General features: G+C 36.1%; 1 protein-coding gene across 4 annotated transcripts in view; it reads left to right on the forward strand.

Annotated features, from left to right (window-relative positions):
- Window positions 1-23,242, forward strand: part of ZC3H14 (zinc finger CCCH-type containing 14) — a 33,019-nt gene that overhangs the window by 724 nt on the left and 9,053 nt on the right. For all 4 annotated transcript variants that reach the window (XM_006925510.3, XM_006925509.3, XM_006925511.3 and 1 more), the window contains exons 2-9: window positions 1,904-2,018; window positions 4,122-4,162; window positions 4,631-4,826; window positions 5,147-5,576; window positions 6,101-6,261; window positions 6,589-6,689; window positions 8,134-8,289; window positions 19,727-19,801. In XM_006925510.3, coding sequence (XP_006925572.1) covers window positions 1,927-2,018; window positions 4,122-4,162; window positions 4,631-4,826; window positions 5,147-5,576; window positions 6,101-6,261; window positions 6,589-6,689; window positions 8,134-8,289; window positions 19,727-19,801 — 1,252 coding nt within the window. In that variant the 5' untranslated portion in view covers window positions 1,904-1,926. The remainder of the gene's footprint in view (window positions 1-1,903; window positions 2,019-4,121; window positions 4,163-4,630; window positions 4,827-5,146; window positions 5,577-6,100; window positions 6,262-6,588; window positions 6,690-8,133; window positions 8,290-19,726; window positions 19,802-23,242) is intronic.

Here is a 23,242-nt window from a genome sequence, read left to right on the forward strand (position 1 = left end):
AAATACTCAACTGTATGTATTAATGACAGTGGTTCTCAAAGTGTGGGAGACCCCCAGGATCTCTGAAGTCAAAACTATTTTCATATGAATACTGACAGGATACTTGCCATTTCACTGTGCTCACATTTGGATTGTGCAAAAGCCATGGGAGTGAAAACTGCAAGTATTTTAGCTTGAATCAGGAAATCAGTCTCACGCCAAAGTCTACAAGAAATCATATTCTTCACCACCACCCCTCCATTTGCAATTTTTTAAAAAAGAAGCCAGTTTCACTTAATGTAGTTGATGAAGCAGTAAAAATATTTTTTTAAACCCTGGCCCTTGACTATATCTTTTTAATATGCATTGTGAGGCAATAGGAAGTACTCATAAAGCACTTCTGCAGTATACTGAAACGTGATGGATTGTTTTAGGAAAAGGATTTGTGTCACTGAGTTGAGAACTGTACTAGCCACCTTTTTCATGAAATGTTATTTTTAACTTCTAAGAAGGATTGTCAAGCTAATTACATACACTTGAGTGTTTTAGCAGACATTTTCTTGAACATGAGCAGAGGAAAGGAACAGATTTTACTGCAAATGACAAAAGTTGAGGTTTCAAATTAGTTTTGGAAAATTTGTCTCTTCCTCTATGAATTTGAACAGTTTCCCAGTACTTCAAAGAATATCTGTTGAAATCAATGGTGATATTGATAAATGGTTCATTTATTTAAAATCTCAAATCAAGAATTTTGAGCCTATTACTGATTACAGGCTTAATGAAGTCCAGTCATTAGCTTGAATATGGTGTATACCTCTCTCCACCATTCCCTGCTCTGACCCTGTACCCAGGTAACTACTCGTCTCATTTATGTAAAATTTTGGAAACTGCAAAATTAACATATAGTGACAGAAAGCACGGTCTGTTAACTTTCATCACTGACATGAGGGAGAAAAACTGTCAAGACTGCCAAAGCACTCTAACTCTTACATTTGTTGACCTTTTCTGGATTATCACTGACAGCCCAAAGTGGGTACACTTTGTATAAATAAACTACTGGGGTTATTTACTAAAATTTCCAGAAAGCAGTGGGAATGCTTTGATAATCTCTAAAGATAATAATAAATGATTGACAGCTTGTATCTCCTCACATTGTATTGTATGCTTCCATCAAATAATTTTGATTTCTCTCCATTTGTTGACTGGGCTTTCTCAGTGCATTTGTGCTTTTCTTGAACTGGAGTTCTGAGATTTCTCCTTGAAATGAATGTCTGATAGTACTTTTGAAATGAACCTTTCTTCCTACATAGAAATATAAGTATTTAAGATATTAAATCTAAAGGAATTTTTTTTGGTAGGAATTAGAATTCCTGGTAAATGGTTTTGCTTCCTTGCCTTCTTACTTTGGTGGTTTTTGTTTCATCTTAAGATTGAAATTTTTAAGTGATGTAGAGTTTTTGGGTGGTTTTAGTTTATTTGATAATGTTGCAAGTTTATTACCCTGAGTAACTGAAGTCTGATTTTGCCGAGGGTAAAGGTGTTGTCTTGAGAAATGAGTATCGTTTTGAAACAAACACTACACAAAACTCAAGTCGTTCTTGAATGTCTGTACGCTTTCTGGAAGCGTCTCTGAAATTAATGAACGTTATTAAGTTACAAGGAGATGAATGCACTCTCAAATTTAATACTATAATTTAGAATATCTAGTTTTGTAAGCATTCATCATTTAATTCCCATCTTTCTAGTAATTGAAATACCTATACAATGAAAAGAAAAAAAGCTGTATTCTCCAACATAATTCCAGTAGAGCTGAGATATTAGTTCTTAGAGCTACATCTATATCTCCAAGCACATCAGCCTTAAGCAGAAGAAAAATATTGAGAGAAACATAAAAAAGTTTTTATATACTTTTCCTTTTAAATAGATGAAGAACTTCCTGATTACATTATGGTGATGGTCGCCAACAAGAAAAGTCAGGACCAAATGACAGAGGACCTGTCCCTGTTTCTAGGGAACAACACAATTCGATTCACCGTATGGTATGTTTCTGAATATTTACCCTTAGACCAAAGTTTGGTACAAGTCAGAGTAGGTGTTCTGTCTGAGAAGAGGTTTTTGACAGGAGAGTAAGATTCAGTGTGGAGAAGCAGGTTGGTGAGCAATGAGAGCACGGCCTCCAGCCAGACTGCCAAGGTCGAATCTTGAATCTGCTTCTTGCCTGGTGTCTCCATGTGTAAAATGGGCATAGTAAATCATCTTTATGGGATGGGGTGAGGATTAAATGAGCTAATACATGTAATGTGTTTACAGCTGTGCCTGGCCCATAGCAAGTCCTTAGAATATGTCAACTGTAGTTACTATGTTTCCTTTGTAAACTTCTACATCTTATTTCTTTTCTCCAACCAAAACTAATTGCAAATGTGTTTTTAGACGGGGTTGACTTTCCAAATTGCTTTTGCCAATGAGTTAACTCTTAGGGGCAAGGTTTTTTGACAAAATTTTAAATTTTTTAAACTTTTTGAAGTTTGAATTTTAAAATAGGCAACTTTGTTTTCAAATTTAAGTTAATATAATTATATTTCCTTTTTCAAACCACATGTACCTTTAGTTGAGATGAGAATACCGACTGAAAGCATAAAATTCAATTAAGAAGGCAGGCCAGATTCTGGTACCAGGTTTGAGGTAAACTGAAGGCTAGGAGAAGATAATGATGTGGCTGAGACTAGAGCAGGAAGTACACATATAAGGGCCCTCATGCTGGGAACCACCAATTACAGCACAGTTGATGATGGAGCATAAGGTGAGTGAGCAGCGTGGCTTGCTTAATTTGAATGGCAAGAGACCGAGACAGAATAGGAGGCACTAAGGACAGATATGCAGCTGATTGACTTACCTTTAAACCAGAAGTTTGTCTTGAAAGTACTTTTGTCTCAGCAGGTAAACATATGCTTTACAGCTCCTGTGAATCTTGAAATGCACACAGAATTCACTAGTTTTATATTACACAGTTTTGAAGAACATTGAGTGTAATGGTCAATCCTCAAATGTTTTGGTACATAAACCCTGCTGCAGCTTGGGTGACCTAACCCACTTGCTACAGTTTTTACCCCAGAATTTACCCACCCCCCCAAAAAAAAAAAAAGAGATCATGGAATTTTGACGGGGGAAATTATTATCATGAGTACTTTTTTTTTTTTAAGTCTTCAGCAGTCTAGATATTTGTTTTCATGCACATTTTTTATGACCTGACTTCTGGTTCAACCTTTGGATCACTTTGGTTTGAGGCCCACTAATATAATATGGGAGATTGACTTAGTAGATCTTTTCTCAGGTAAGTTAATGTAATGCACTAGACAAATTTCTTACATACACATAGACTACTAACTAAATTTGAATTTAAAAGCAAATTAATTCAACTATCTCACCTTGCCATAAATTCAATTCTTGTGTCTCTTCTCTGTCTTGGTGCTTCACTTTCCTTAGTTAAATGTTCATTGACACCAGCCCCAGACTATTCTGATTATCTTTGGAGCCCTGGAGTAATTGTGTCCTAGGGGACGGTGGCATGTGATTTGGGTTCTGGGTGACACATAATGAGCTGTTTCTGGTGTTTCAGGAGGCATGGCCTTTTCGAAGGATTGTAAGGCAAATTTGCCTTGTACATATCTACTAAAATAGGTTACAGTACAAGCAAGGTTGTTTGTGCTTGTTCACAGCATTAGTTTTGTATTAACAGTAGTAGGTAAAATAAATTTAAACTGTTCTTAAATAGTTATATTACATGTTTCTGGTATTTTATCTTTTACTGTAAGTTACATAGAGCCTTTAGTCCTTAACAAAACAAAATGACATTTTTTGTAGATAAAGACTGGTCAGTTCATATCCTTGTAGAGGGTAGATGTTGAAAATAGCAATTTAAAAAGTATGAGTTTTGATTGGCTTTACATTATTCCTGTAAAGCCTTTTTTAAAAATGTGAAACTTAGTTAATTTTAATACAATTTATCCATTAAATACCATTTGGTACCATTTGTCAATAATTATCTGAAGATTAATTCTATAATGTCATGAAATTTAGAGTGACAGTTGAAATAAAATCTTCCTTGATTAAAGAAAGCTTTAAACATATTTTTTTTATTTTAGGCTTCATGGTGTATTAGATAAACTTCGCTCTGTTACAACCGGTAAGGTTCATAAAAATTTTTTTTTTTTTTTTTTAATTTGCTATACGATTGCTTTCTTTCTAAAGTCATTTATACTGCTTTGGGAAAAAAACCCATCAATTTGAAAGCAGTAGTCCATTTGAACTTTTTTAGGAAGCACATATTTTTATGAATTTAAGAGCAGTAAATTTAATATAATTCAAAGATAATTTAAACAAGGGAAGGGGGACTATGCAATTTCTCCTAAGAAACTAATTATAGACATGTACAATAATTTAGTCTCAAGGATGTTTCAATATTTTATAAATGAAATTATTTTAGTCCAGTAATAGAAAGTTAAATAAATGATCATGTTACTATATATGGAATAATATTTAGCCCTTAAAAATATTATGAGAGAACATACATTACTTTAAAATCGGTGATGAAGAAGGAGAAGGATCGGAGTAAGAAAAATAGTTTAAAAAGATCATGTGTTGTTCTTTTCAGACCCCTCCAGTCTAAAGTCCTCTGATACCAACATATTCGATAGTAACGTGCCTTCAAACAAGAGTAGTTTCAGTCGGGGAGATGAGAGAAGGCACGAGGCTGCAGTGCCACCTCTTGCAGTTTCGAGCACTAGACCTGATAAAAGAGATTCCAGAGTTTCTACTAGTTCACAGGAGCAGAAAAGCACTACTGTCAGGTAAGAGTCCCATGTACACCTGTGGGCAGATGGGTTACGTATATGATATTTATGTTTTTATATCTTCAAATTGCCATTTTCAGAAAGTTTTGGAAACAGGTGGTCATGAGCAATATTTTAAATAATGGATAAGACCAGAATACGATCTTTTACCTCAAATATAGTAAATTAGAATTTTAAAAAAGAATGCTTTATCAAAGTAGATTTTAATGGAATACATAGAATATTCAGACTTTTTAATTACAATTTAAGTAAGTATTCTCTGCCAATTTAAGCTATTACTCTAAATTGGTTGTAATGATGTGTGTGTATTTTAATAGACAGACTTATGATGATGGAGCTGCAACCCGACTAATGTCAACAGTGAAACCTCTGAGGGAGCCAGCACCCTCTGAAGATGTGATTGATATTAAGCCGGAACCAGATGATCTCATCGATGAAGACCTCAATTTTGTGCAGGACAATCCCTTATCTCAGAAAAAACCTACAGTGACACTTACATATGGTTCTTCTCGTCCTTCTATTGAAATTTATCGACCTCCTGCAAGTCGAACTGCAGATAGCGGTGTTCATTTAAATAGGTTGCAATTTCAACAGCAGCAAAACAGTATTCATGCTGCCAAGCAACTCGATATACAGAACAGCCGGGTCTATGAAACCGGACGTTTGTGTGAACCAGAAGTGCTTAACAGCTTAGAAGAGACTTACAGTCCCTTCTTCAGAAACAACTCAGAAAAAATGAGTATTGAGGTTTGTATATACTTTTAAATTTTGGCTTGTTAGCTGAAAATTGGCAGTTCTTTATACTAGATAGTATGTGAAATAACTACACAGATGTTGGAAGTTTCTTTTGAACTGATTTCTGTGCTGCTTAGCAGATTACATCAGATTCTCCATGACTGGCTTCTACAGATATTTTACATCTTATTTACTTTCCTGCCAACATGCGAGATAGTTTTAACCTTATAATTATGGAGGGATTTTAGGTCAATTTTAGATTTTTCATGGCAGTTACCAATAAAGAACTGAGGAACTCCATTTCGTTAGTTTCCTCAGCAGAGCCATATGCCGCTGTTTATAAATGAAGGTGAAGCGCTAGTTTCTGTTGTAGCTAAAGGTTGGCAATCAGGGATGATATCCACATCTTTATTAGAAACCAGGAAATAGCCCATGCATTCCTAATATGATTGGCTTTTTCTTAAAAAGAAAAGAAATTCTGAGGTATACCTTTGTTATTTTCTGAGATAGGTAAATGTGAATTTATCTAATTGTAGGAAGAAAACTTTCGGAAGAGAAAGTTGCCTGTGGTAAGTTCAGTTGTTAAAGTAAAAAAATTCAATCACGATGGAGAAGAGGAGGAAGAAGATGATGATTGTGGGTCCCGTATGGGGAGCATCTCCAGCAGTGTGTCAGTGCCAGCAAAGCCTGAAAGGAGGTACCTGAACATGTCTGTAAATTAATCTTTTGATTGCTTGATGGAGTCTTTCGGGTTTCTTGATGATATAAAGTAACGATTTAGTAGCATGTAAGACTTACACTGGTTTTCAAGAAACATATTAATGAAAGAAATTGCTTAAAATTGGAGAAATTGTGGAGAATATTAAAAACTAACACGGATGTGAAAGTTGATCAGTTAGTTATAAGGTTCCAATCCAGCTAGTCTGTTCGAACCCTAAGAGAAGGCTTAGTAAAGGCTGTAATGGGTGGCTAGCACGTAAAGAACCCAAACCTATAATCAAAATATTTTTCTTAACCTTTTTAGACCTTCACTTCCACCTTCTAAACAAGCTAACAAGAATCTAATTTTGAAGGCTATATCCGAAGCTCAAGAATCTGTAACAAAAACAACTAACTATTCTGCAGGTAATTGAAATGAATTATGTTTTCGTTAAGAGATTTCTATAATTCTTGAGTAAGCTAGAAATGATTGCTTCCCAAGTAGTAGTAAAATAAAGATGCCTACCAGATGTCAAGAAGAAGATGACAATCAGGAAAAAACAGTTTTAAGAGATTTGACCAGTTTGAGAAACTTTCCCAACTGTCAGTGGAGTTTAGTTGTTTGAACAACTATAATGTCATTTACTCTCTCCAGTGTGTTTGAAATATGTAATTGAAATTTTAAAGAGAGTTTTTATAAAGATGGAACTTTCATATTCATAGCACCAGAGTCAACATTAGATATGAATTTATGATGTGTAAAAGGGTGCAAAATTGGATAATATCGAGACCGAAGTCAGAAAAATTAGTCTGTGAACAGGTTAGTTTCTTTCAGTAGAACCCATTAATAGAATATAAGGCAGAAAATTGACTCATTTGTGAAGTTCCTGCCCTAATCCCTAAATTCGCTAAAATGATTTCACACTAAAATGATTTAGTATGAAATCATTTTAGCGAATATAAAAGTATTACATGTTTTTAAAACAAAGATGTGTCAGCTATAATCTGATTGCACAGAATACTTATTCTGAAATGCAAACCAAATGATGGGTCCATATTGCCAATAAATTCTGTACTCTGCCCGATGTGCCAGAGTCTCTGTGTATGAGTTTCATTAAGCTGTGATGATTACCCAGTTAAAGTTTTTTATTTCACTTTTGCTCCAAATTTGATAACTCCTTTCAGCATTGTTCTGCTTTTCGATTTTTTGCATCTCTTTTTGTGACCCCTTTCTAAAGTGAAGTAAACTGTGTTTTTATCCCAATAATCATCTGTCCCTCTGCTTCTCCCCATTCCTAATTTAATCTTCGAACAAAAAATTTAACAGGTTTCAGCATATAGGATAAAGCTTATCAGGCAAAGGCCTACCCATGCTCGATTCAACGATTCATCTATTTACATTCCCTTTTTTGGTCTGTCAGCAATATCGAGGGTTTAGAATGATGAGAAATAGAGATTTTTGCTCACTGTGACCTTACAATTTCCTGCTTTTATAATAGTTGGAGATTACTGAAGTTTTCTGAGAAATAGTATTGAAGTTCTTTCTTTACCTAGGTTATCTAAATTATAATTTGAAGTTGCTAAAGGAAGATGAAGCAGACCCTAAACAGCATTTGGTCATAAATAAATTCATATGTGCTTCAATGTGTATATGGCATGTCGTTTAAAATGTGTAGATGTTGTTTACATACATGTGGGTATCTAAGGGAACTTTCAAGAATATTTTAAGAAAAAATGAGATGGTATCTGTGAACTGTTTCACTTTTATATGTTCTAAAGTCAAGGAGGCATTTATGTTTACTATGACATATTCACTTGAGTTTTAATGTATTACTATATTTGCATTTATTTTTTGTTTTTTATATAAAAGGCTCACAGAAACAGACCCTTCCAGTTGCTCCCAGAACTCGAACTTCTCAAGAAGAATTGCTGGCAGAAATGGTCCAGGGACAAAGCAGGACCTCTAGAATAAGTCCCCCCATTAAAGAAGAGGAAACAAAAGGAGATAATATAGAAAAAATTCAAGGTAATAATTTAATGATATTTCATTCTATATTATACTTTTTTAATGAGACATTCAGTGTTTTCCAGTAGGTGTTTATGAAATGTTATACTATGAGAAAAGTGCTCATTAGGCCCAAAAATATTGAGAAGGGACCATGAGGAATTGATTCCTGTTTTTCAGAATTTTAAAAACCTTTTTATCATGAGAATATCTAATATTCTCAAAAGTAGAAAGAATAATGCAATGATTTCCATGTATTCAGTCACCCAGCCTCAATGTTACCAGTATTTTGCTAATTTTTAGAATGGACATATTTAAAAACATATGTACATTATAGCTTTCCTTCTTTTTGTTAATATTACCCCCTTGGTCTCTTGAGTTTGAAATCTTGTCTTTAAATTTCCCTAATGTAAGCATCCTCTCTCTCTGACCTGCCAGATCTGCCTTATTGTCCCAGTGGCCTTGCTTTATCCCCTCGGGCCTGACATACTACAGTTAGCTTCCAACTGATCTTTCTCCTTCCTTTCTCTCAAGCAGCAGTCCCCAGCTCCTGCACAAACCCTGTCAGTCTAAAGTGTGATTCTGATTATGTAACTTCGTTATGAGAGCATATATAGTGTCTCCCCCTCCCCCCATCCCCCCAAGGCATGGTCCAGGACTAATGCCATCAGCTTGGCCTTTAGGCACCTTGTTATCTGGCCCCTAAGTCTGTCCAGCCCTTCCTCCACTGCTCTGCAATCCATTCTTTCTGTTCCCCTCAGGAAAGATTCTAGTTTTTTCTTTTTCTCTTCCACTAAGATCTGCTAAAAGATTTGAACCTGAGTGATCCAGCCCCTTATCCAGCAGTCAGCTTGCAGAAGTACAGAGGCCAGAGAAATATGTTGGTTGAGCTGCACCTCAGTGTGCAACAGGCAAAGTACAATCTCTGGGAACCAAATAGGTCAAACAGCTGAGAATTCTGAATTTAAAAGACAAAACGTAAAAGAGGCAGAATTAAGCTCTAGTGTCTCAGGATGCATGCTCGTGTGATAAAACCACAGAGAAACTAGGTATTACTCAAAGGCAACAGTGGTTCCTTTGGGAGAGGACTGATTAGATTGGAACTCACGAAGAGGCTTCCGAGGTGGCTGGTGTAGTTCTGTTTTCTGGACTGGACCTGGGTGGTGGTTACAGGAGTAGTCTGCCTTATAATATTCATCAACCTTGTTTTATGTGGTTTTCTGTATCATTGTATTATTTCAGAGTAAATTTAAATGGTATCAAGTACCTCTGTTGATGAGGACTGATACTCTTACTGGATTCGTTTATTCACAAACACAAAGTGACAGCAAACAGCCATTAGTTAATGTGCTTACTCACTGTTTTATAGCTTAGTTTGTGACGTTTTTTAAAATTATGCACATATATTGGCATGAGTTGTTGATAACAGTGTTCTCTCATTTCTCCAGCCTCTATTTTTACTAGCCTACCAGCCTTGCAGTATTTGTGTTTTTTCTTTTTGTCTGGAATTAGTCTGTCATCAGAAGTTTATTTTGTCAGGTTTTTCAAGGACTTAATAATAGTAACTCAGGCTTTATTGATTCACTTTTGGTGTCATTGTTTTCTATTTCATTAGTTTCTGCTCTTATTTTTAATATATCCATTTAAAAAGTTAATTTATCTTTGTCTTTTTAAATGTATACATTTAAGCTTTAAATTTCTCATGCACTGATTTTACCGTATATAACAAATTTTGATACATTAATGTTTTCATTATCAGTCTAAGCATCTTTAATTCCATTAAGATCTTCATCTTTGACCCGTGAGTTATTTGGAAATATTTTTAATTTATAGTACATAGAGGTTTTGTTTTTGCCTTTTAATCTTTTTCTTTTTTTTTTTTGATATTCTTAATTTTTTTATGGGCAGATAATGTTTGTATGATACATGTTCCTTGAAAATTGTTAAGACTTAAGGTAGTCGACTTCGTACATCTCCCATGTGCATTTTGGAAGAAAGTGGACTAATTGTTGGCTTGAGAATTTTGCATTTAGTAGATAAAGCTCTATATACAGTTATGATGTTCAAGTCTTGGCCTTGCTGAGGTCTTGGTCTGCTTGATTTAACAAGTGATTGAAAGTTCTTGAGATCATGCATCTGGATGACAAGTTTATCTTAGTTTTTCTGTATTTCTACCAATTTTTGCTTCATTTATTTTGAGGCTGTTAAACTAGATGTATGCATATTTAAAATGGTTATATTTCCTGATGCATCGAACCTTTTATCTCAATCACTATCACTCTATACTAAACGATACTTTCATCTTAAAGTTAGTAATTTCTGATTAATATTGCTGGTTAGTATTTGCCTTGTATTTCTGATTTTCATGTCTTTGTTATCAGTCTTCTCTGTTCTTAAGTTTTGGGCATATTTCTTAAATGTCATAAAGCTAGGTTGTTGTTCTGTGTTTGTCATTTATTGGAGAGTTTAAACCATTCACATTTATTAGAATTATTGATGTAATTGGCTGGTTTCTGTCATCTTTTTGGTTTGTATTTGCTTGCTTTTGTTTTTCTCTGCTCTTTTGCCTTTTTTTAAAGATTCATTAATTACTATTGTTGATCGCCCAGCTCTACATTTTTTTACTTGTTGAAATTTAAACACTCCACTTCTATATTTTTAGTTATCATTGAAATTTTATCAAGCAGATACAATCAAACACTCCAAAAGTTAATGTTCTGACCCCATTCCCAGACAGTAAATGGACTTTAGGATAACTTAGCACCAGTCTTTACCCTCCTGATTTAAGTTTCTGTTTCATTTTGGTCTTTTTTAAGAATATGTAAATTGGGTACCATTATATTATTTTTCCCAGGCATTGTTTTTTGTTTTTTGTTTTTTTTTCCCAAATATATCTGTGCGTGTTGTTTTTGTTCTCAAATCTCTTGAATGTTTTTTGGGGATCATTAGTTTCCAATATTTTGAAGTATTTTTGAAGTATGTTCTTTGAAAGTTTCTTTAGAACAGATCTGTTGGTGGCGAATTTCCCAAGAGTCTGTTTACCTATAAGCATTTTTATTTCTTCTTGATTTTGTGCCGTAGTTTTGCTGGATACTCCTATCTAGGTTAATAATAGCTATTTGCTCTCAGCACATAAAAAATCCATTGTCTTCTGGCTTCCATTGTTATTGAGTGGACCTCTGTCATCCTCATTGTCTGTTGTTCCTTTGTAGGTGATCTGTCCTTTCTCTGGCTGCTTTTAAGATCTTTGTTTTTGATGTCCTGCAGTTTCACTACGATGTGTCTAGGCGTGGATTTCCTTTTATTTTTCCTATTTGGTATATGTTGTATAAAATTTTTTAAATATTTTACATCATGAAACATGCTCACCATAGAAAATTTGGAAAAACAAATCACTATAATACCTGCTGATAGATTAGAAAATAATCAAATAGTGTAGGAAAATTTAAAATAAAAAGCAGCATTCCTTGTTTTATTCTTCTCCACACTGGTCTTCCCCAGAGGCCACTGTTTTTAAATGTTTATGACTTTCTTTAATTTTCTCCATGTCTATAATATGCTTATACCACTGTTTCTTAATTCACCAACTATAGATGGTATCTTTTGATTTCTTGCTATGATATATCAGGAGCTAACACTTTTTCTGTCTCCAAACCCATATAGTAAAATCTCTATTTTTAGTTAATTTATCGATTATTTTTGTAATTTTAAGAAATACAGCTAAATATGTATTTATTATCTAATTAACTATATTTCAGTATGTTTTGATTCCTCAATTTCAGTATATCTTGACTCCCAAAACAATATTTATGTTCGTCTTTAATTCTTACATACTTTTTCTCAGCCGACCTACTAAATCCTGTCATCTGATAGTAGAATTTACATTTTCTATTTTTCTACTTAAGTATACCTATTGTAGATTGACCTTAAAAGTTGAGAACCAGTAAGCATTTACATTATTAAGACAGCATTTACAATATTAAGACTATATAAATATTATCTATTACAGGGCCAAATTAATACTTTGCTCCACAGTTCTTTGTTTAGGGAGAGGGTACCGGTTTATGGCCTGTTAGGAACCAGGCCGCATGGCAGGAGGTGAATGGCAGGCCAGCAATGGAAGCTTCATCTGCATTTGCATCACTGCCTCAGCTGCACCTCAGATCATCAAGCATTAGATTCTTGTAAGAGCACCGGTCCCTGGTGCCAAAAAGGTTGGGGACTGCTGATTTAGGGATTCCCTAGAGTTACTTATTTTTTCCTCTCTTGTACAGTTTTTTTATTTTCCTTGAGTTTTTATTTATTTTCCTCCCCTTCATCCATTGCTCGTGTTATAGCCTAAAAGTCTGTCATTTTATACCGTTAAATCTTTGGGTTCCCGTTTTTTCTTGGGTACCTCCCTCCTAGTGCTTCTTTCCTCTTTTGCTTATCTGACTAGTTGCTTCCTAGGTCTGCTTCAAGGTTGTCATCCCAGGACTTATTTCTCCTCTGAGTTTGCTCTGTATTCCTGGATCCCAGTCTGTCTTCTCAGAATGTTCTTCTATTTAGTCACCACAACATGAAGAAACGAAAAAGGTATGGGAGGTAAATTTTCTGAATGCTTAGAGATTTAAGGATATCCTTGTACTAGATTGATATTTTGGCTAGGCACAGAATTCTAAGTTGAAATTATTTTTCTCAGAACTTTGAAGGCATGACTTTATTATTTTGAGGCTTCTGTGTTTATGCTGGGAAGTTGGTTGCTCATCCTTATTCCACAGTTCTTTGAATAACTGGGGTTTTTTCCTCTAGAATTTTAGGATTTTCTCTGTGTTTATCGTGTCTGAAATTTACTTTGATAAATCTAGGTTCTAGTCACTCACTTTCTGGGTCGGATACCTTATGTACCCTTTCAATTTGAAAATCCATGCTTCAGGGAAATTTTCGTAACATTATTTCTTTAAAAAAATTGTTCTTTGTTTTCATTGTTCTATTTTAGAAATTTCTCTTAGATGATAAACTTCCTGCTTTGATGTTTTTTATCTCTTTCCTCATTTTGGACTCGATATTGGCCTACAGTGGAATATTTTCTTGACATTATTTTCAATCCCTTTTTATTCTGATATAGGCAAGCATATTTTAAATTTTTCGTTCCTGTTCTCTTTTTCATAGTATCTTTTATTTTTGGATACAGTAGTATCATTTCAGATTTGTCTGAAAAACAGGATTTTTTTAAAGAATTCTCTTTTCAGAGTCGATTTTTGTTTGCTTTCTTTTGAACTTTGCCGCTCTTTATAACAGTCTCTGCAGACTCATGGTTCCTAGTTTAAGAAAAGGTGGTACAAAGTCTTACCTAGAGTTGTGGTATGGACTAAGCTTTACTGTGGGCAGGTTTTGTTTTAAATAAAGCAGATGAGAAGCTGCAGTTGGCCTTGAAATTGCAGAAGAATTTCCCTGGGAATGCTTATAAACTCCCACTAGCCATCTAGATTCCCCCCCGGTAATTCTGAGTTTCTTTAGGAAAAAAAACCCTCTTTTAAGAATTAAAAAATTTTATCTTGTCAATGTCTGTGTCTGTACCATTTGTAAACCTCGTTTTCTATTTCATGCCCTTCATAGTCTTTGCTCATTGCTCCAGCCTCTACCAGTTGGATTCCCTATGTTGATTTCGTCAAGATTAAATCTCGGCACTGTCAACTCTCAAATTTCTATCTCTAGCTAGGACCTTGCCCCTGAATTCCTAATTCCTATACAACTGTTTATTCTACATTTCTTCATGGATATATAATCATTTAAAACTTGTCTGAAACCTAACCCCTAACAATGTTTTTGTCTGATCTGTTCTTCCTGCTGTCTTCCTTATTTTAGTTAATGGCAGCTTTTCCTTTCTAGTAGCTCAGGCCAGAACATGGTGCTATTCTTCTTTCTTTCAAACTTAGAGACATCCTTCCTTTTCTCTCTCCTTCCTTCCCTCTTTTCCTCTCCTTTTACCTCCCTCCAGTCTTCCAAACCTTTAGTAGATCCTGTCAGCTACTACCTTAAGAATACATTAAAATTCACTCACCCCTCATCATCACCTTTACCATCCTAGCCTTAAATTATCATCCATGACTTGCTTTGATTTTTGGAATAGCATTCTAACTAGTTGTCTGCTTTCGAACTTGTCCTCCTGCAGTCTGTTTCACATAGCAGCAGAGTGATCCGTTTAAACTGTAAATTAGATCACGCCACTCTGCTCAGAACCCTAGGGGTAGCTCCCTATGACCCTGATCTTGTTGCCTACCACCCTCTCCCTCCTTCCACTTTGTTCTCCTTGCCGTTTCCTAGACATACCTGGTATGTTTGTCTTTCAGAGCATTAAAAGAAGAGCATGTCCGAGATGCTTTTGCCTTCTCCCTGAAATGTTTTTTCCCAGGTATCCACACGTAGTTTGTTCAGAAGTCGTCTCTGTGAGGCCTTCCCCAGCTCCCCGGCCCCGCACTCCCTAACCCGCTTTTCTAAACGATTAGTTTTCTCCACAGCACTATTACCATCTAATGTGTGTTTTATATTTTTATATTTAGATATTTTTATCCACACTCAGGACTTTGTGTATCATCAACATAAAATATATTTTAACAAATATTTTGCTTGTTTCTGAGGTCCATCTCCTTCTCCTCTGCACCAGAATGTAAGCTCTCTGACCAGGGATTTGCGTGTGCGTGTTCACTGCTTTTATTGAGTGCCCAGAACAGTGCCTGTCATGTAACAGAAGCTCAGTAAATGTATTTGACTTGGAGTTTTCTCAGGGTCTCATTTGAGGCTTTTCTGCTCTTCCTCACAGTCTGTATTTGTCTGTATATTTTCTGTTTTGCAGAAGTTGTTAAATCTTGTGATCTCCACATTTGTGACCGCATAATTTTTTGTATAGTAAAATCATTTTTTAGTGTGCACACTCAATATACATATTTTATGTACATATACACACATGCTATTATCGCGTATATGTTAGAACGTGTAAAAATAGAACTCTTGAGGAGATAATAAATCTACAATAGGATTTTTGATACTTCTTATACCTCAGTGGATAATCTTAGAAACCTAATTTGGCATCCACTGCTGTGTGTAAAGATTTATGCCCTTTTTAAGTTTTTTAGTTCTTTTTTATGGACTCTCCAGAAGGAGAGACTTTAAGTGCATATATATTCAATGTATCGCGTTGGACTGGAAGCACTATGAAAAGTCTTAGTAAGAGGAGTTTTTATATTCAGAGAAAACAAGGAAAGTACCTCCTTCGTTCTGCCCATTGTCTTCCTCACAGGTAAGCAATGAAAACAGTTTGTCTTATCTGTAGTCGTCTTGGCATTTTTTCGTATGTATATACATGTGTACCTTTCTCTATAAAGTAGAATTATATGTACTTTTATATGCATGCACACATATGTATGTGTTAAACAGGAATTACACCACATGAGTTTCTCTGACGTGTTTTATTCTGCTTAATTATTACGGAGAGAAGTATAACAACATAGTGATGATGAGTATATGGACTCAGGGAGCCTGACTGACTGTTCATCCAGGCTCTGCCACTTACTAGCTGACATTAACTTTTCTGTGTTCTAGTTTCCTTAAAATATGTAAACTTCCTCTGCTGATGGATTTTTACATTGGAATCTATGGAAGGATCTTTATTTTTCATTCTAGAGTTAAGCTGGACACAATGGGTGATAACAGGAAAGCTTCAGATGGGTTCTTTTTAGGCACCTTGTTTTCTTTATGACTCATCCTCTCCTTTCTTGCTTTTCTCATTGAAGTTGTGTTTGCTACCCTCTTGCGAACCAGCTGGTTTGCTGGTGGAGTTTGGCTGTGGATGTCCTGCTCTCCCTAATGTCATGTGTCAACTGGTTTTCTTAAAAAGTTCTGTGTGAAACCAGAGCCTTGTAAATTTTGAAAATTGTTTTTTATCTTTTGAAGAATTAGATTAATTTACAGCTGCAGTAGAGAAATGAATAAAGATTGTTATATAAATTTAAGCACTTTTTTGATATTCTGTTATTGTGGGCACCATCTATTTAACTGGGAAATCAAAGGCTACAGTTCTTTATAAGAATTATTTTGGAGAGACTGTGGGGAGTCGTGTCTACCATACCGCACAACTTACTTCTTGCTTGGCAAGTAAACCAAAATAACAACGACCTTTCTCAAACTAAAGCTGTCAAAAGACATTCCGTGTTCATGGATCAGAAGACTTTGCTCTGACTTGGTGATACTCTCAAACTGGTCTGTGAATTTAACTCAGTCTGTTAAAATCCCTGCTAACATTTCCTAAAATTCATATGGAAATGAAGACCTAGAAAAGCCAGAACTATTGAAAATTAATAAAGTTGGAGGACTTAACATTTCCCAATTTGAAAACTTAATACCGAATTATAGTAATCAAACTGGCATTCGCATAAGGTTATAATACAGATCAATGGAATCAAATTGAGAGTCTAGAAATGAACCAATACATTTATGATTAGTGGATTTTCAGCAAGTATGCCAAGACAGTTCAGTGAGAAAAAATAGTCTTTTCAACAAATAGTGGTGGACAACTGGATATCCACTTGCAAAAGAATTAAGTTGGATCTCTGCCTTATACCATATATAAATATTCACTCAAAATGGATCCAGACCTAAATGTAAGAGTTAAAATTATACAGAACCCTTAGGAGAAAAAATAGGTTTAAGTGAGCTTGGTCTAAACAGGCAGTGGTTTCTTAGATGGCACCAAAAGCACAAGCACCGAAGAAACATTAGGTTAGTTAGACTTAATATCATAAGTTTAAAACTTTTGTGTTTCAAAGGATGCTGTGAAGAAAATGAAAAGACAGCTTCACAGAATGGGAGAAAATCATATCTAATGATACTCTAATATCAAACCAAGGCCAAGTCCTCATTTCCCTTATTTTTGAATTTCTACCATATCATGTGAGTGCAGTCGCATTTCATTATTACCACATACATCTTTAAAGACATTTGTCTGACCATGGGTCCAATTACCCTCCCTGCCCTCTCCCTACAAAGGAAATGTTAGGTATCGTCTTATGTTATTTTTAAGGTGAAATGAAACTGAAGATATGAAGATACTAATTAAGACAATTTAAATAATCTGAAGCTTAAAAGTTATGGTTTAGTAGATGAAGGGACAAAAGTGTACTAAATTCACATCATATTCTGGCATGAAGTTAATATTATTACATTGCTTAATTTAGGCTTCAGATCTTAAATGCTACTTGTCATGAGGTAAATAATAGAAAATTCTTTGTGTGTCACATGTCTGCTTTCAGCCAATCAGAAGACATTTCTTTTGTATGTAATAATAGGGCTTATTGTTTGGAGAGGAGCTATAAGTAGGACTTTACTGAGTTTTGACTCCAGAAATGTACAACCCTGTCTTTTTAATTACAGGTTTTAAAATGTTATTCACTCTTAATATTTCTTAAAAGTAACAGCCTTAATTGGTACCTTTACTTTTGATGACACTATTTAATGGGCTGTGAAAGAAAAATTACCAATATTAAGAAGGAGAGAGAATTTTATGAAAATGTCTTCAAGGTTTCCATCACCATCTTTACCGATTTTCTTCTCACCTGGGCCAGTTGACTTAGGTTCTGTAACAAGTTCCTCTTGTTCACTGAATGAGCTAGACAATATTTCCCATCTTTTAAGGAAAATATCAGCTGATATCAATGAAATTAAAGGAATGAAAGCAGCAATTTTGACAACGGAGGCAAATCTTTTTGATCTAAATGTTAGGGTGTCACAGAATGAAGCAAAAATTTCATCTTTAGAGGTTAAAATGAATGAATATTCATCATTAACAACTGAATGCAACAGCGAGTTCGAAGATCAAGAGGAGTTAGATTTGGAATCACAGTCAAGGACTACTGGTATAAAAATAGTTGGCTTCCTTAGAAACATTGAGAAAGGTAAATTCTTACCACGATGTCTTCTAGACTCCCCCATGGGTCTGTATCTTTTCATGTAAGTTGACTAATTCTCATACAGAGGCAGAAAGTCACAAAGAGCTTGAATTTTTCATGGATTTTTAATGACAAAATTGCACTCTATGATTTAACTTCAAAGCCTGGAACTTATCAGAATTCCATCCTCTATAGTGAATCTCTCTAAAATAATGTGTTGATAATTTTTGAAATGTGAGAAAATGGTCCTTTTCACATATCCCTTGTGAAATTATTTTAAAATGTGTAATTCATTGTTCACTGGTTATGAGACCTGTTGTATTTGAATTGGAAGAACGTTTTTTCGTGTAACCTAATACATGTCAGTTTCTCAAGCTGTTTTACAGAAGTACCAGACCAGATGACATCTGTTTCATTTCTAGGTTGGCTCCTTGGAATTTATTGTGTTTTTACCATGATAATGTTGGAGGGAATTAACCTTTTTTTTGGCATACCATTAAAAAGTTAATGTAATGTAACAATTTTAAAAGAAAATAGCTGATAAAATTTTCAACTGAGTGTAGTTTTTAAAATTAAAAAAAATCTTTTTAATTCAACATGGTAGTTGGCAAGCAGTTGGTAATTTCTGTGTTTGCACCCGAGTGAGCAAAGGCTGTCCTTGTGTAACCACCGGTTATAGATACACTAAAAGTTAGCACGCAAGCATCTAATTAATATTTCAGTATTTGGAGCCCTGTCAGTCACATCCCTTGATACATTGTACTGTAACACTTAAGTCTACAAGTGAGTACCTAATATGTGCTGGGCAATGGGCAGGAGAGGTTTGGAGAATTGTAGCATCCTCTCATCCCTCAGAGTGCTTACCTTCAAATTGAAGATAGAGAAACTCAGTTCTTTGTCAGTGCTTTGTTTTGCAGTGTAACTATGAGGAAATTATGAACCAGTTTAAGAGGTAGTAAATAATCTAGCTGAGCATCTTGTTTTCATGTTTTGGTAGGATCTGGATTGGAGTTGAGTGTAGTACTTGTTCATTGTTCTCTTTGTATCCATCCAGGCCGATAGTTTGTCTTTTGGGAACTCTAACCAGATAACTGGAGTGTTTTGGTTTGCAATTCCAGGGGTGGGGGAGGTGAATTATAATTGTGAGCCCAGGTGATAGAGGGAGATGAGCTACTTAGGTTGATCTTGCAGTTGGCTGGCTGTCGCCTTTTTCCCATAGTGCAAGCTGTGGGTCAGCGTAGCAACTCCCCCTGGCTTTCTCACCCTTTTACCTTTATCTCCAATCCAGGAAAACCGGCCTCCAGAGGGAGAACCAGGAATATTCTACTTTATGATTTTTAGTTTTGACCCTGAGTTCAGGTTTTTTGTCTTAGAGATCAAAGGTGTATAAATATTGTTAAATTGTATTGTTGAAGCTTTAATTTATTTTTAAGACTTCAAGAACCCAGGAAGATTATTTTGAGCTTAATTTCTGGGAAACACGTATGCTGGTATTGTCTTTTAAGCTTAGTAAAGTTTTAAAATTTATATTCTAGGAACTCAACAGAGGCAATTGTTATCCCGACTGCAGATTGATCCAGTAATGGCAGAAACCCTGCAGATGAGTCAAGGTCAGTAATAACCTTAAGTTTGCAATGTAATCTAGCGTTTTTCAGTTGCTATTTCCATTCCTTATACCTCATTTAATATATTTTGTATCTCTTAGAGCCTACCCTAAGATGCTGTATTTAGATCTGTAAAGATATTTTAGGGCTAGGAGACAAGATCTACAGTATTTTCATTTTATATGATGTTTGTATTTTTGGCCTCATTGAAGAACTTTGTTCCTTTGTTGCCATTTCACCCGGGCCCCTGGAATCTGTTGGCTGCTCGCCCCCCTGCTCTAGAAATGACCTGAGTTCCTACCCTACACGCCTCTCCACCCAGCTTTTGCCCTGAGCTCCTTCATTGTCCTCTGGCCTGTTCAACCTTGTCCTCACTTTCGATACTAGAACTTGTTGCATATCCAGTTATTTCAAATATCTTCAGTATGGAGGTAGAGGAATAGGTGCAGTAAGGATCAGAAACGAAGATCCTTAGAGGCACTGTAACTTAATTATTTACCAGTCTCCCTCGCCCCCAACACACACAGGCACACTACCATGGCTACTTCCGGACTGGGGCTGGTGCTTTACTTATTTCTGTGTTTTCAGTGCCCAGCCTCTGTGAGATGCATGTGCATTTCCTGATAAATGTCTGCTGAGCAAACGAAGGAGGAGCCATTGAATACATACAATCTTAAATTTAAACTTTGTTTTTCCTCCTGCTTCCTTCTATGTCCCCTAAACCTCCGTGTTATTGGAAGCTCTGGTCCCTTGACCCCTCCTTGTTGGCTCCTAACTGAATTTTCTTCCCCTTGGTCAGGACTCCACAGTCAGTAACTGTATTCCCTGACCCTTCCACAGCCTTCTGTCTTATCATCCCTGAGGGTTACCTTCCTCCCAGGTGCCAGGTCCTGCCCAGCTGACAAACTTTCTGTTTCTGTCAAACTCTCATAGCTGTACTCTGCCTGTCTTCAGGCTGCTGCTTTCTACCTATAAAAGTGTTCAGATATTCTGCATTCTTGATTTTGCCCTTTCACCTCCCAACATCCCATCCTGCTTTCCACATAAGGGTATTTTCTTGCAGATTGTTTGGAAACTAAGGTCTGAGTATATTGTATCTGCTTCAGCAGCTCTTGTACATTTTTATTTCCTTCAGTTTTTATTTTTATCTATGGTACACATGCAGTTTGAAGCGTCAGGTGGTTTTACAAGGCTTGTGAATGACCAAATTTTTTGCTTACCTCTTATGTTTTTATTTCTGAGAGCCCTTATGTTTGTGCATGTCCCTCCCCCCCCTCTTTTTTTTAACATATTGGTTTTGTTTCATGTATACAATATTTTCTCTTATTTCTCTGAAGATATTAAAATTTTAGATGTTTTTTTCCCCCTTCTTTGGTCTTTAAGTTATTTTGATCACTGTTTTTCATGACAGATTTTTCTCAGATGGTTGGGGATCCTTAGTTGTCTTACATTTAAGAATGGGGCACTTAAAAAGCTGATCGGCATTCTGGGTTCGTTCGTTGGGTGGGGTGGGGGCCTTTGACTTCACATTCAGGTGTAATAGACTGCAGTGGAGAGTGATTTGTCTATCTTGTCTGGTTTTGGTGCCCTGGCGTCAGGGTCTTAGGCCTTTCCTCTTAGGTTGGTCAGCTTCTCCAAAGCAAGGTCTTTCAAAGCAGGTAATGAATTGGCTGCCACAGTTCTGGGAGCTAAGTGGGGAGTGGGGACAAGGGAAGGCACCTCAATAATTACTGCATCATGTTTAACACCCCCTCCCTGTTTTCAGAATGGCGCTTCTTTCAGCGTGGCCAGCTTCCCTTGATCCAGAGGCCCTCTTGTTTTTACCTTTCAAGAGTCTATAACTGCTTTCTACATGGGAGGAAATGGTCAAAAGTTATCAGGAAATCTTAACTACTCTAAAATTTTTCAGTAGTACATATTTAGTATATTTTGTTTTAGCACCTTTTTTCAGAGACCATGATACTTCATCCATAAGCCTCTCCAACAGTGACCAGTGGGAAGGTGCATATCCAGTTACTCCACATATCTTCAGTGTAGTGGTAGGGGAGTAGGTGCAGTAAGGATCAGAAACGAAGAGAACAGCTTAGGAAGAACAAACCACGTCTGCAGTGGACACTCCAATTCACGTTTGTTTTGCCCTGTCTTCCCCTCACTCCTTCCCAAAGTCCCATGTGCTGCCAGTTTCTCAACCTTTGGAGAATCTTGGGATCCACATTGGATTGCTTCATTATTGGTTTAAGACTCAGCTTTCGTAGATCTGCTGTTTTCCACTCTGAAAATGTGGTTGTCTCTCCTTTTACAATTATTTTCCTTGTGAGTTTGTGTGGTTTTGTTTTTTTTGTTTGTTTTTTTGTATTTAAACCTTTATTGATGTTTTAGTGGGGTTTCCAGAGGAAATGAAGTACGTGCATTCAGCCTGCATTTTTCATCCAGAAGATGTTACTGTTTCATCTGTCTGATTCTACTTGACCCAGCTCTATCGCTAATCTTGCAGAGGTGGCCAGTGGCTTGTGTGGATGTGGAGCTGTTTTCAGTGCGCACTTTTCTAAACCAGTTTGTGACACTTGAATTCCCATGTTTTCTTCAATCTCTGAGTCTTTGGCTCTCACGGACTTCACTATCTATTTCTCTTCTAACTCCTTTTCATTCTTCTTTACCAAGCCCTCTCTTCTTCTGTTAACTTGACCCTGTGTCCTGCCCTCAGCATTATTTTCATCTCTTCTGGATTATCCCAAGGTGCATACTAGTAGAACTGCTTTGCTTCAGAATTGTGCAGGGTGGTGGGAAGGAGTGCCCAGCCCTCGGACTGAATTCTGGACTTTACCTTTGCTAGCCATGAGACCTCAGAGCCAGAGTCGCTTAAGAACTTGGAGTTGCAAAGTGGTCATCTATGACATGAGGATTCAGTGAGAAGATCGCAGCACTGAATATGTACAATTAATTAAACATTCTTATTTCACCTTCAGTTTCGACTGTTTCTTATTTGTCTTCCCTTCATAATGATCAGATTTGAATTCTCAACTTCCTGAATATCCGAGAGCCCCACAAAAACTTCAAACAAAATAAATTTAAAATTAAGATTTATCTTTGCCTCCTTTTAAGTCAGCTTTTTCTCCTGTTCTGTTTCCTGAGTCACGTTTCTCCTCCTCCAGTTCTACATTCATCTTTACCATCTCTGCTGCCCTCACAGGGGAAGGCAGGGATACTTCCCTTCTGGGACGGTGGCCGAGATGCCAGTGCTGTGAATTGCTGGTGCTGATGGGAGGATGCAGTGGTTTTTCTCCCTCTCATCTGTGTTAGAACAGGAAAAAAAGGTGAGAATCTTTTCATTGAGACTCTCACATTTCTCCTGGGCAATAGCTTCCTAGCTGAGGTCTAGGACTCCAGGCCATTCTTAACACTAACTCTTTTTATAAAAACCAGTGTAATCATATTACTTCCCTACTT

The sequence above is a fragment of the Pteropus alecto genome, unplaced genomic scaffold (genome assembly GCF_000325575.1).
Source record: "Pteropus alecto unplaced genomic scaffold, ASM32557v1 scaffold8, whole genome shotgun sequence".
Taxonomy (NCBI): Eukaryota; Metazoa; Chordata; class Mammalia; order Chiroptera; family Pteropodidae; genus Pteropus; species Pteropus alecto.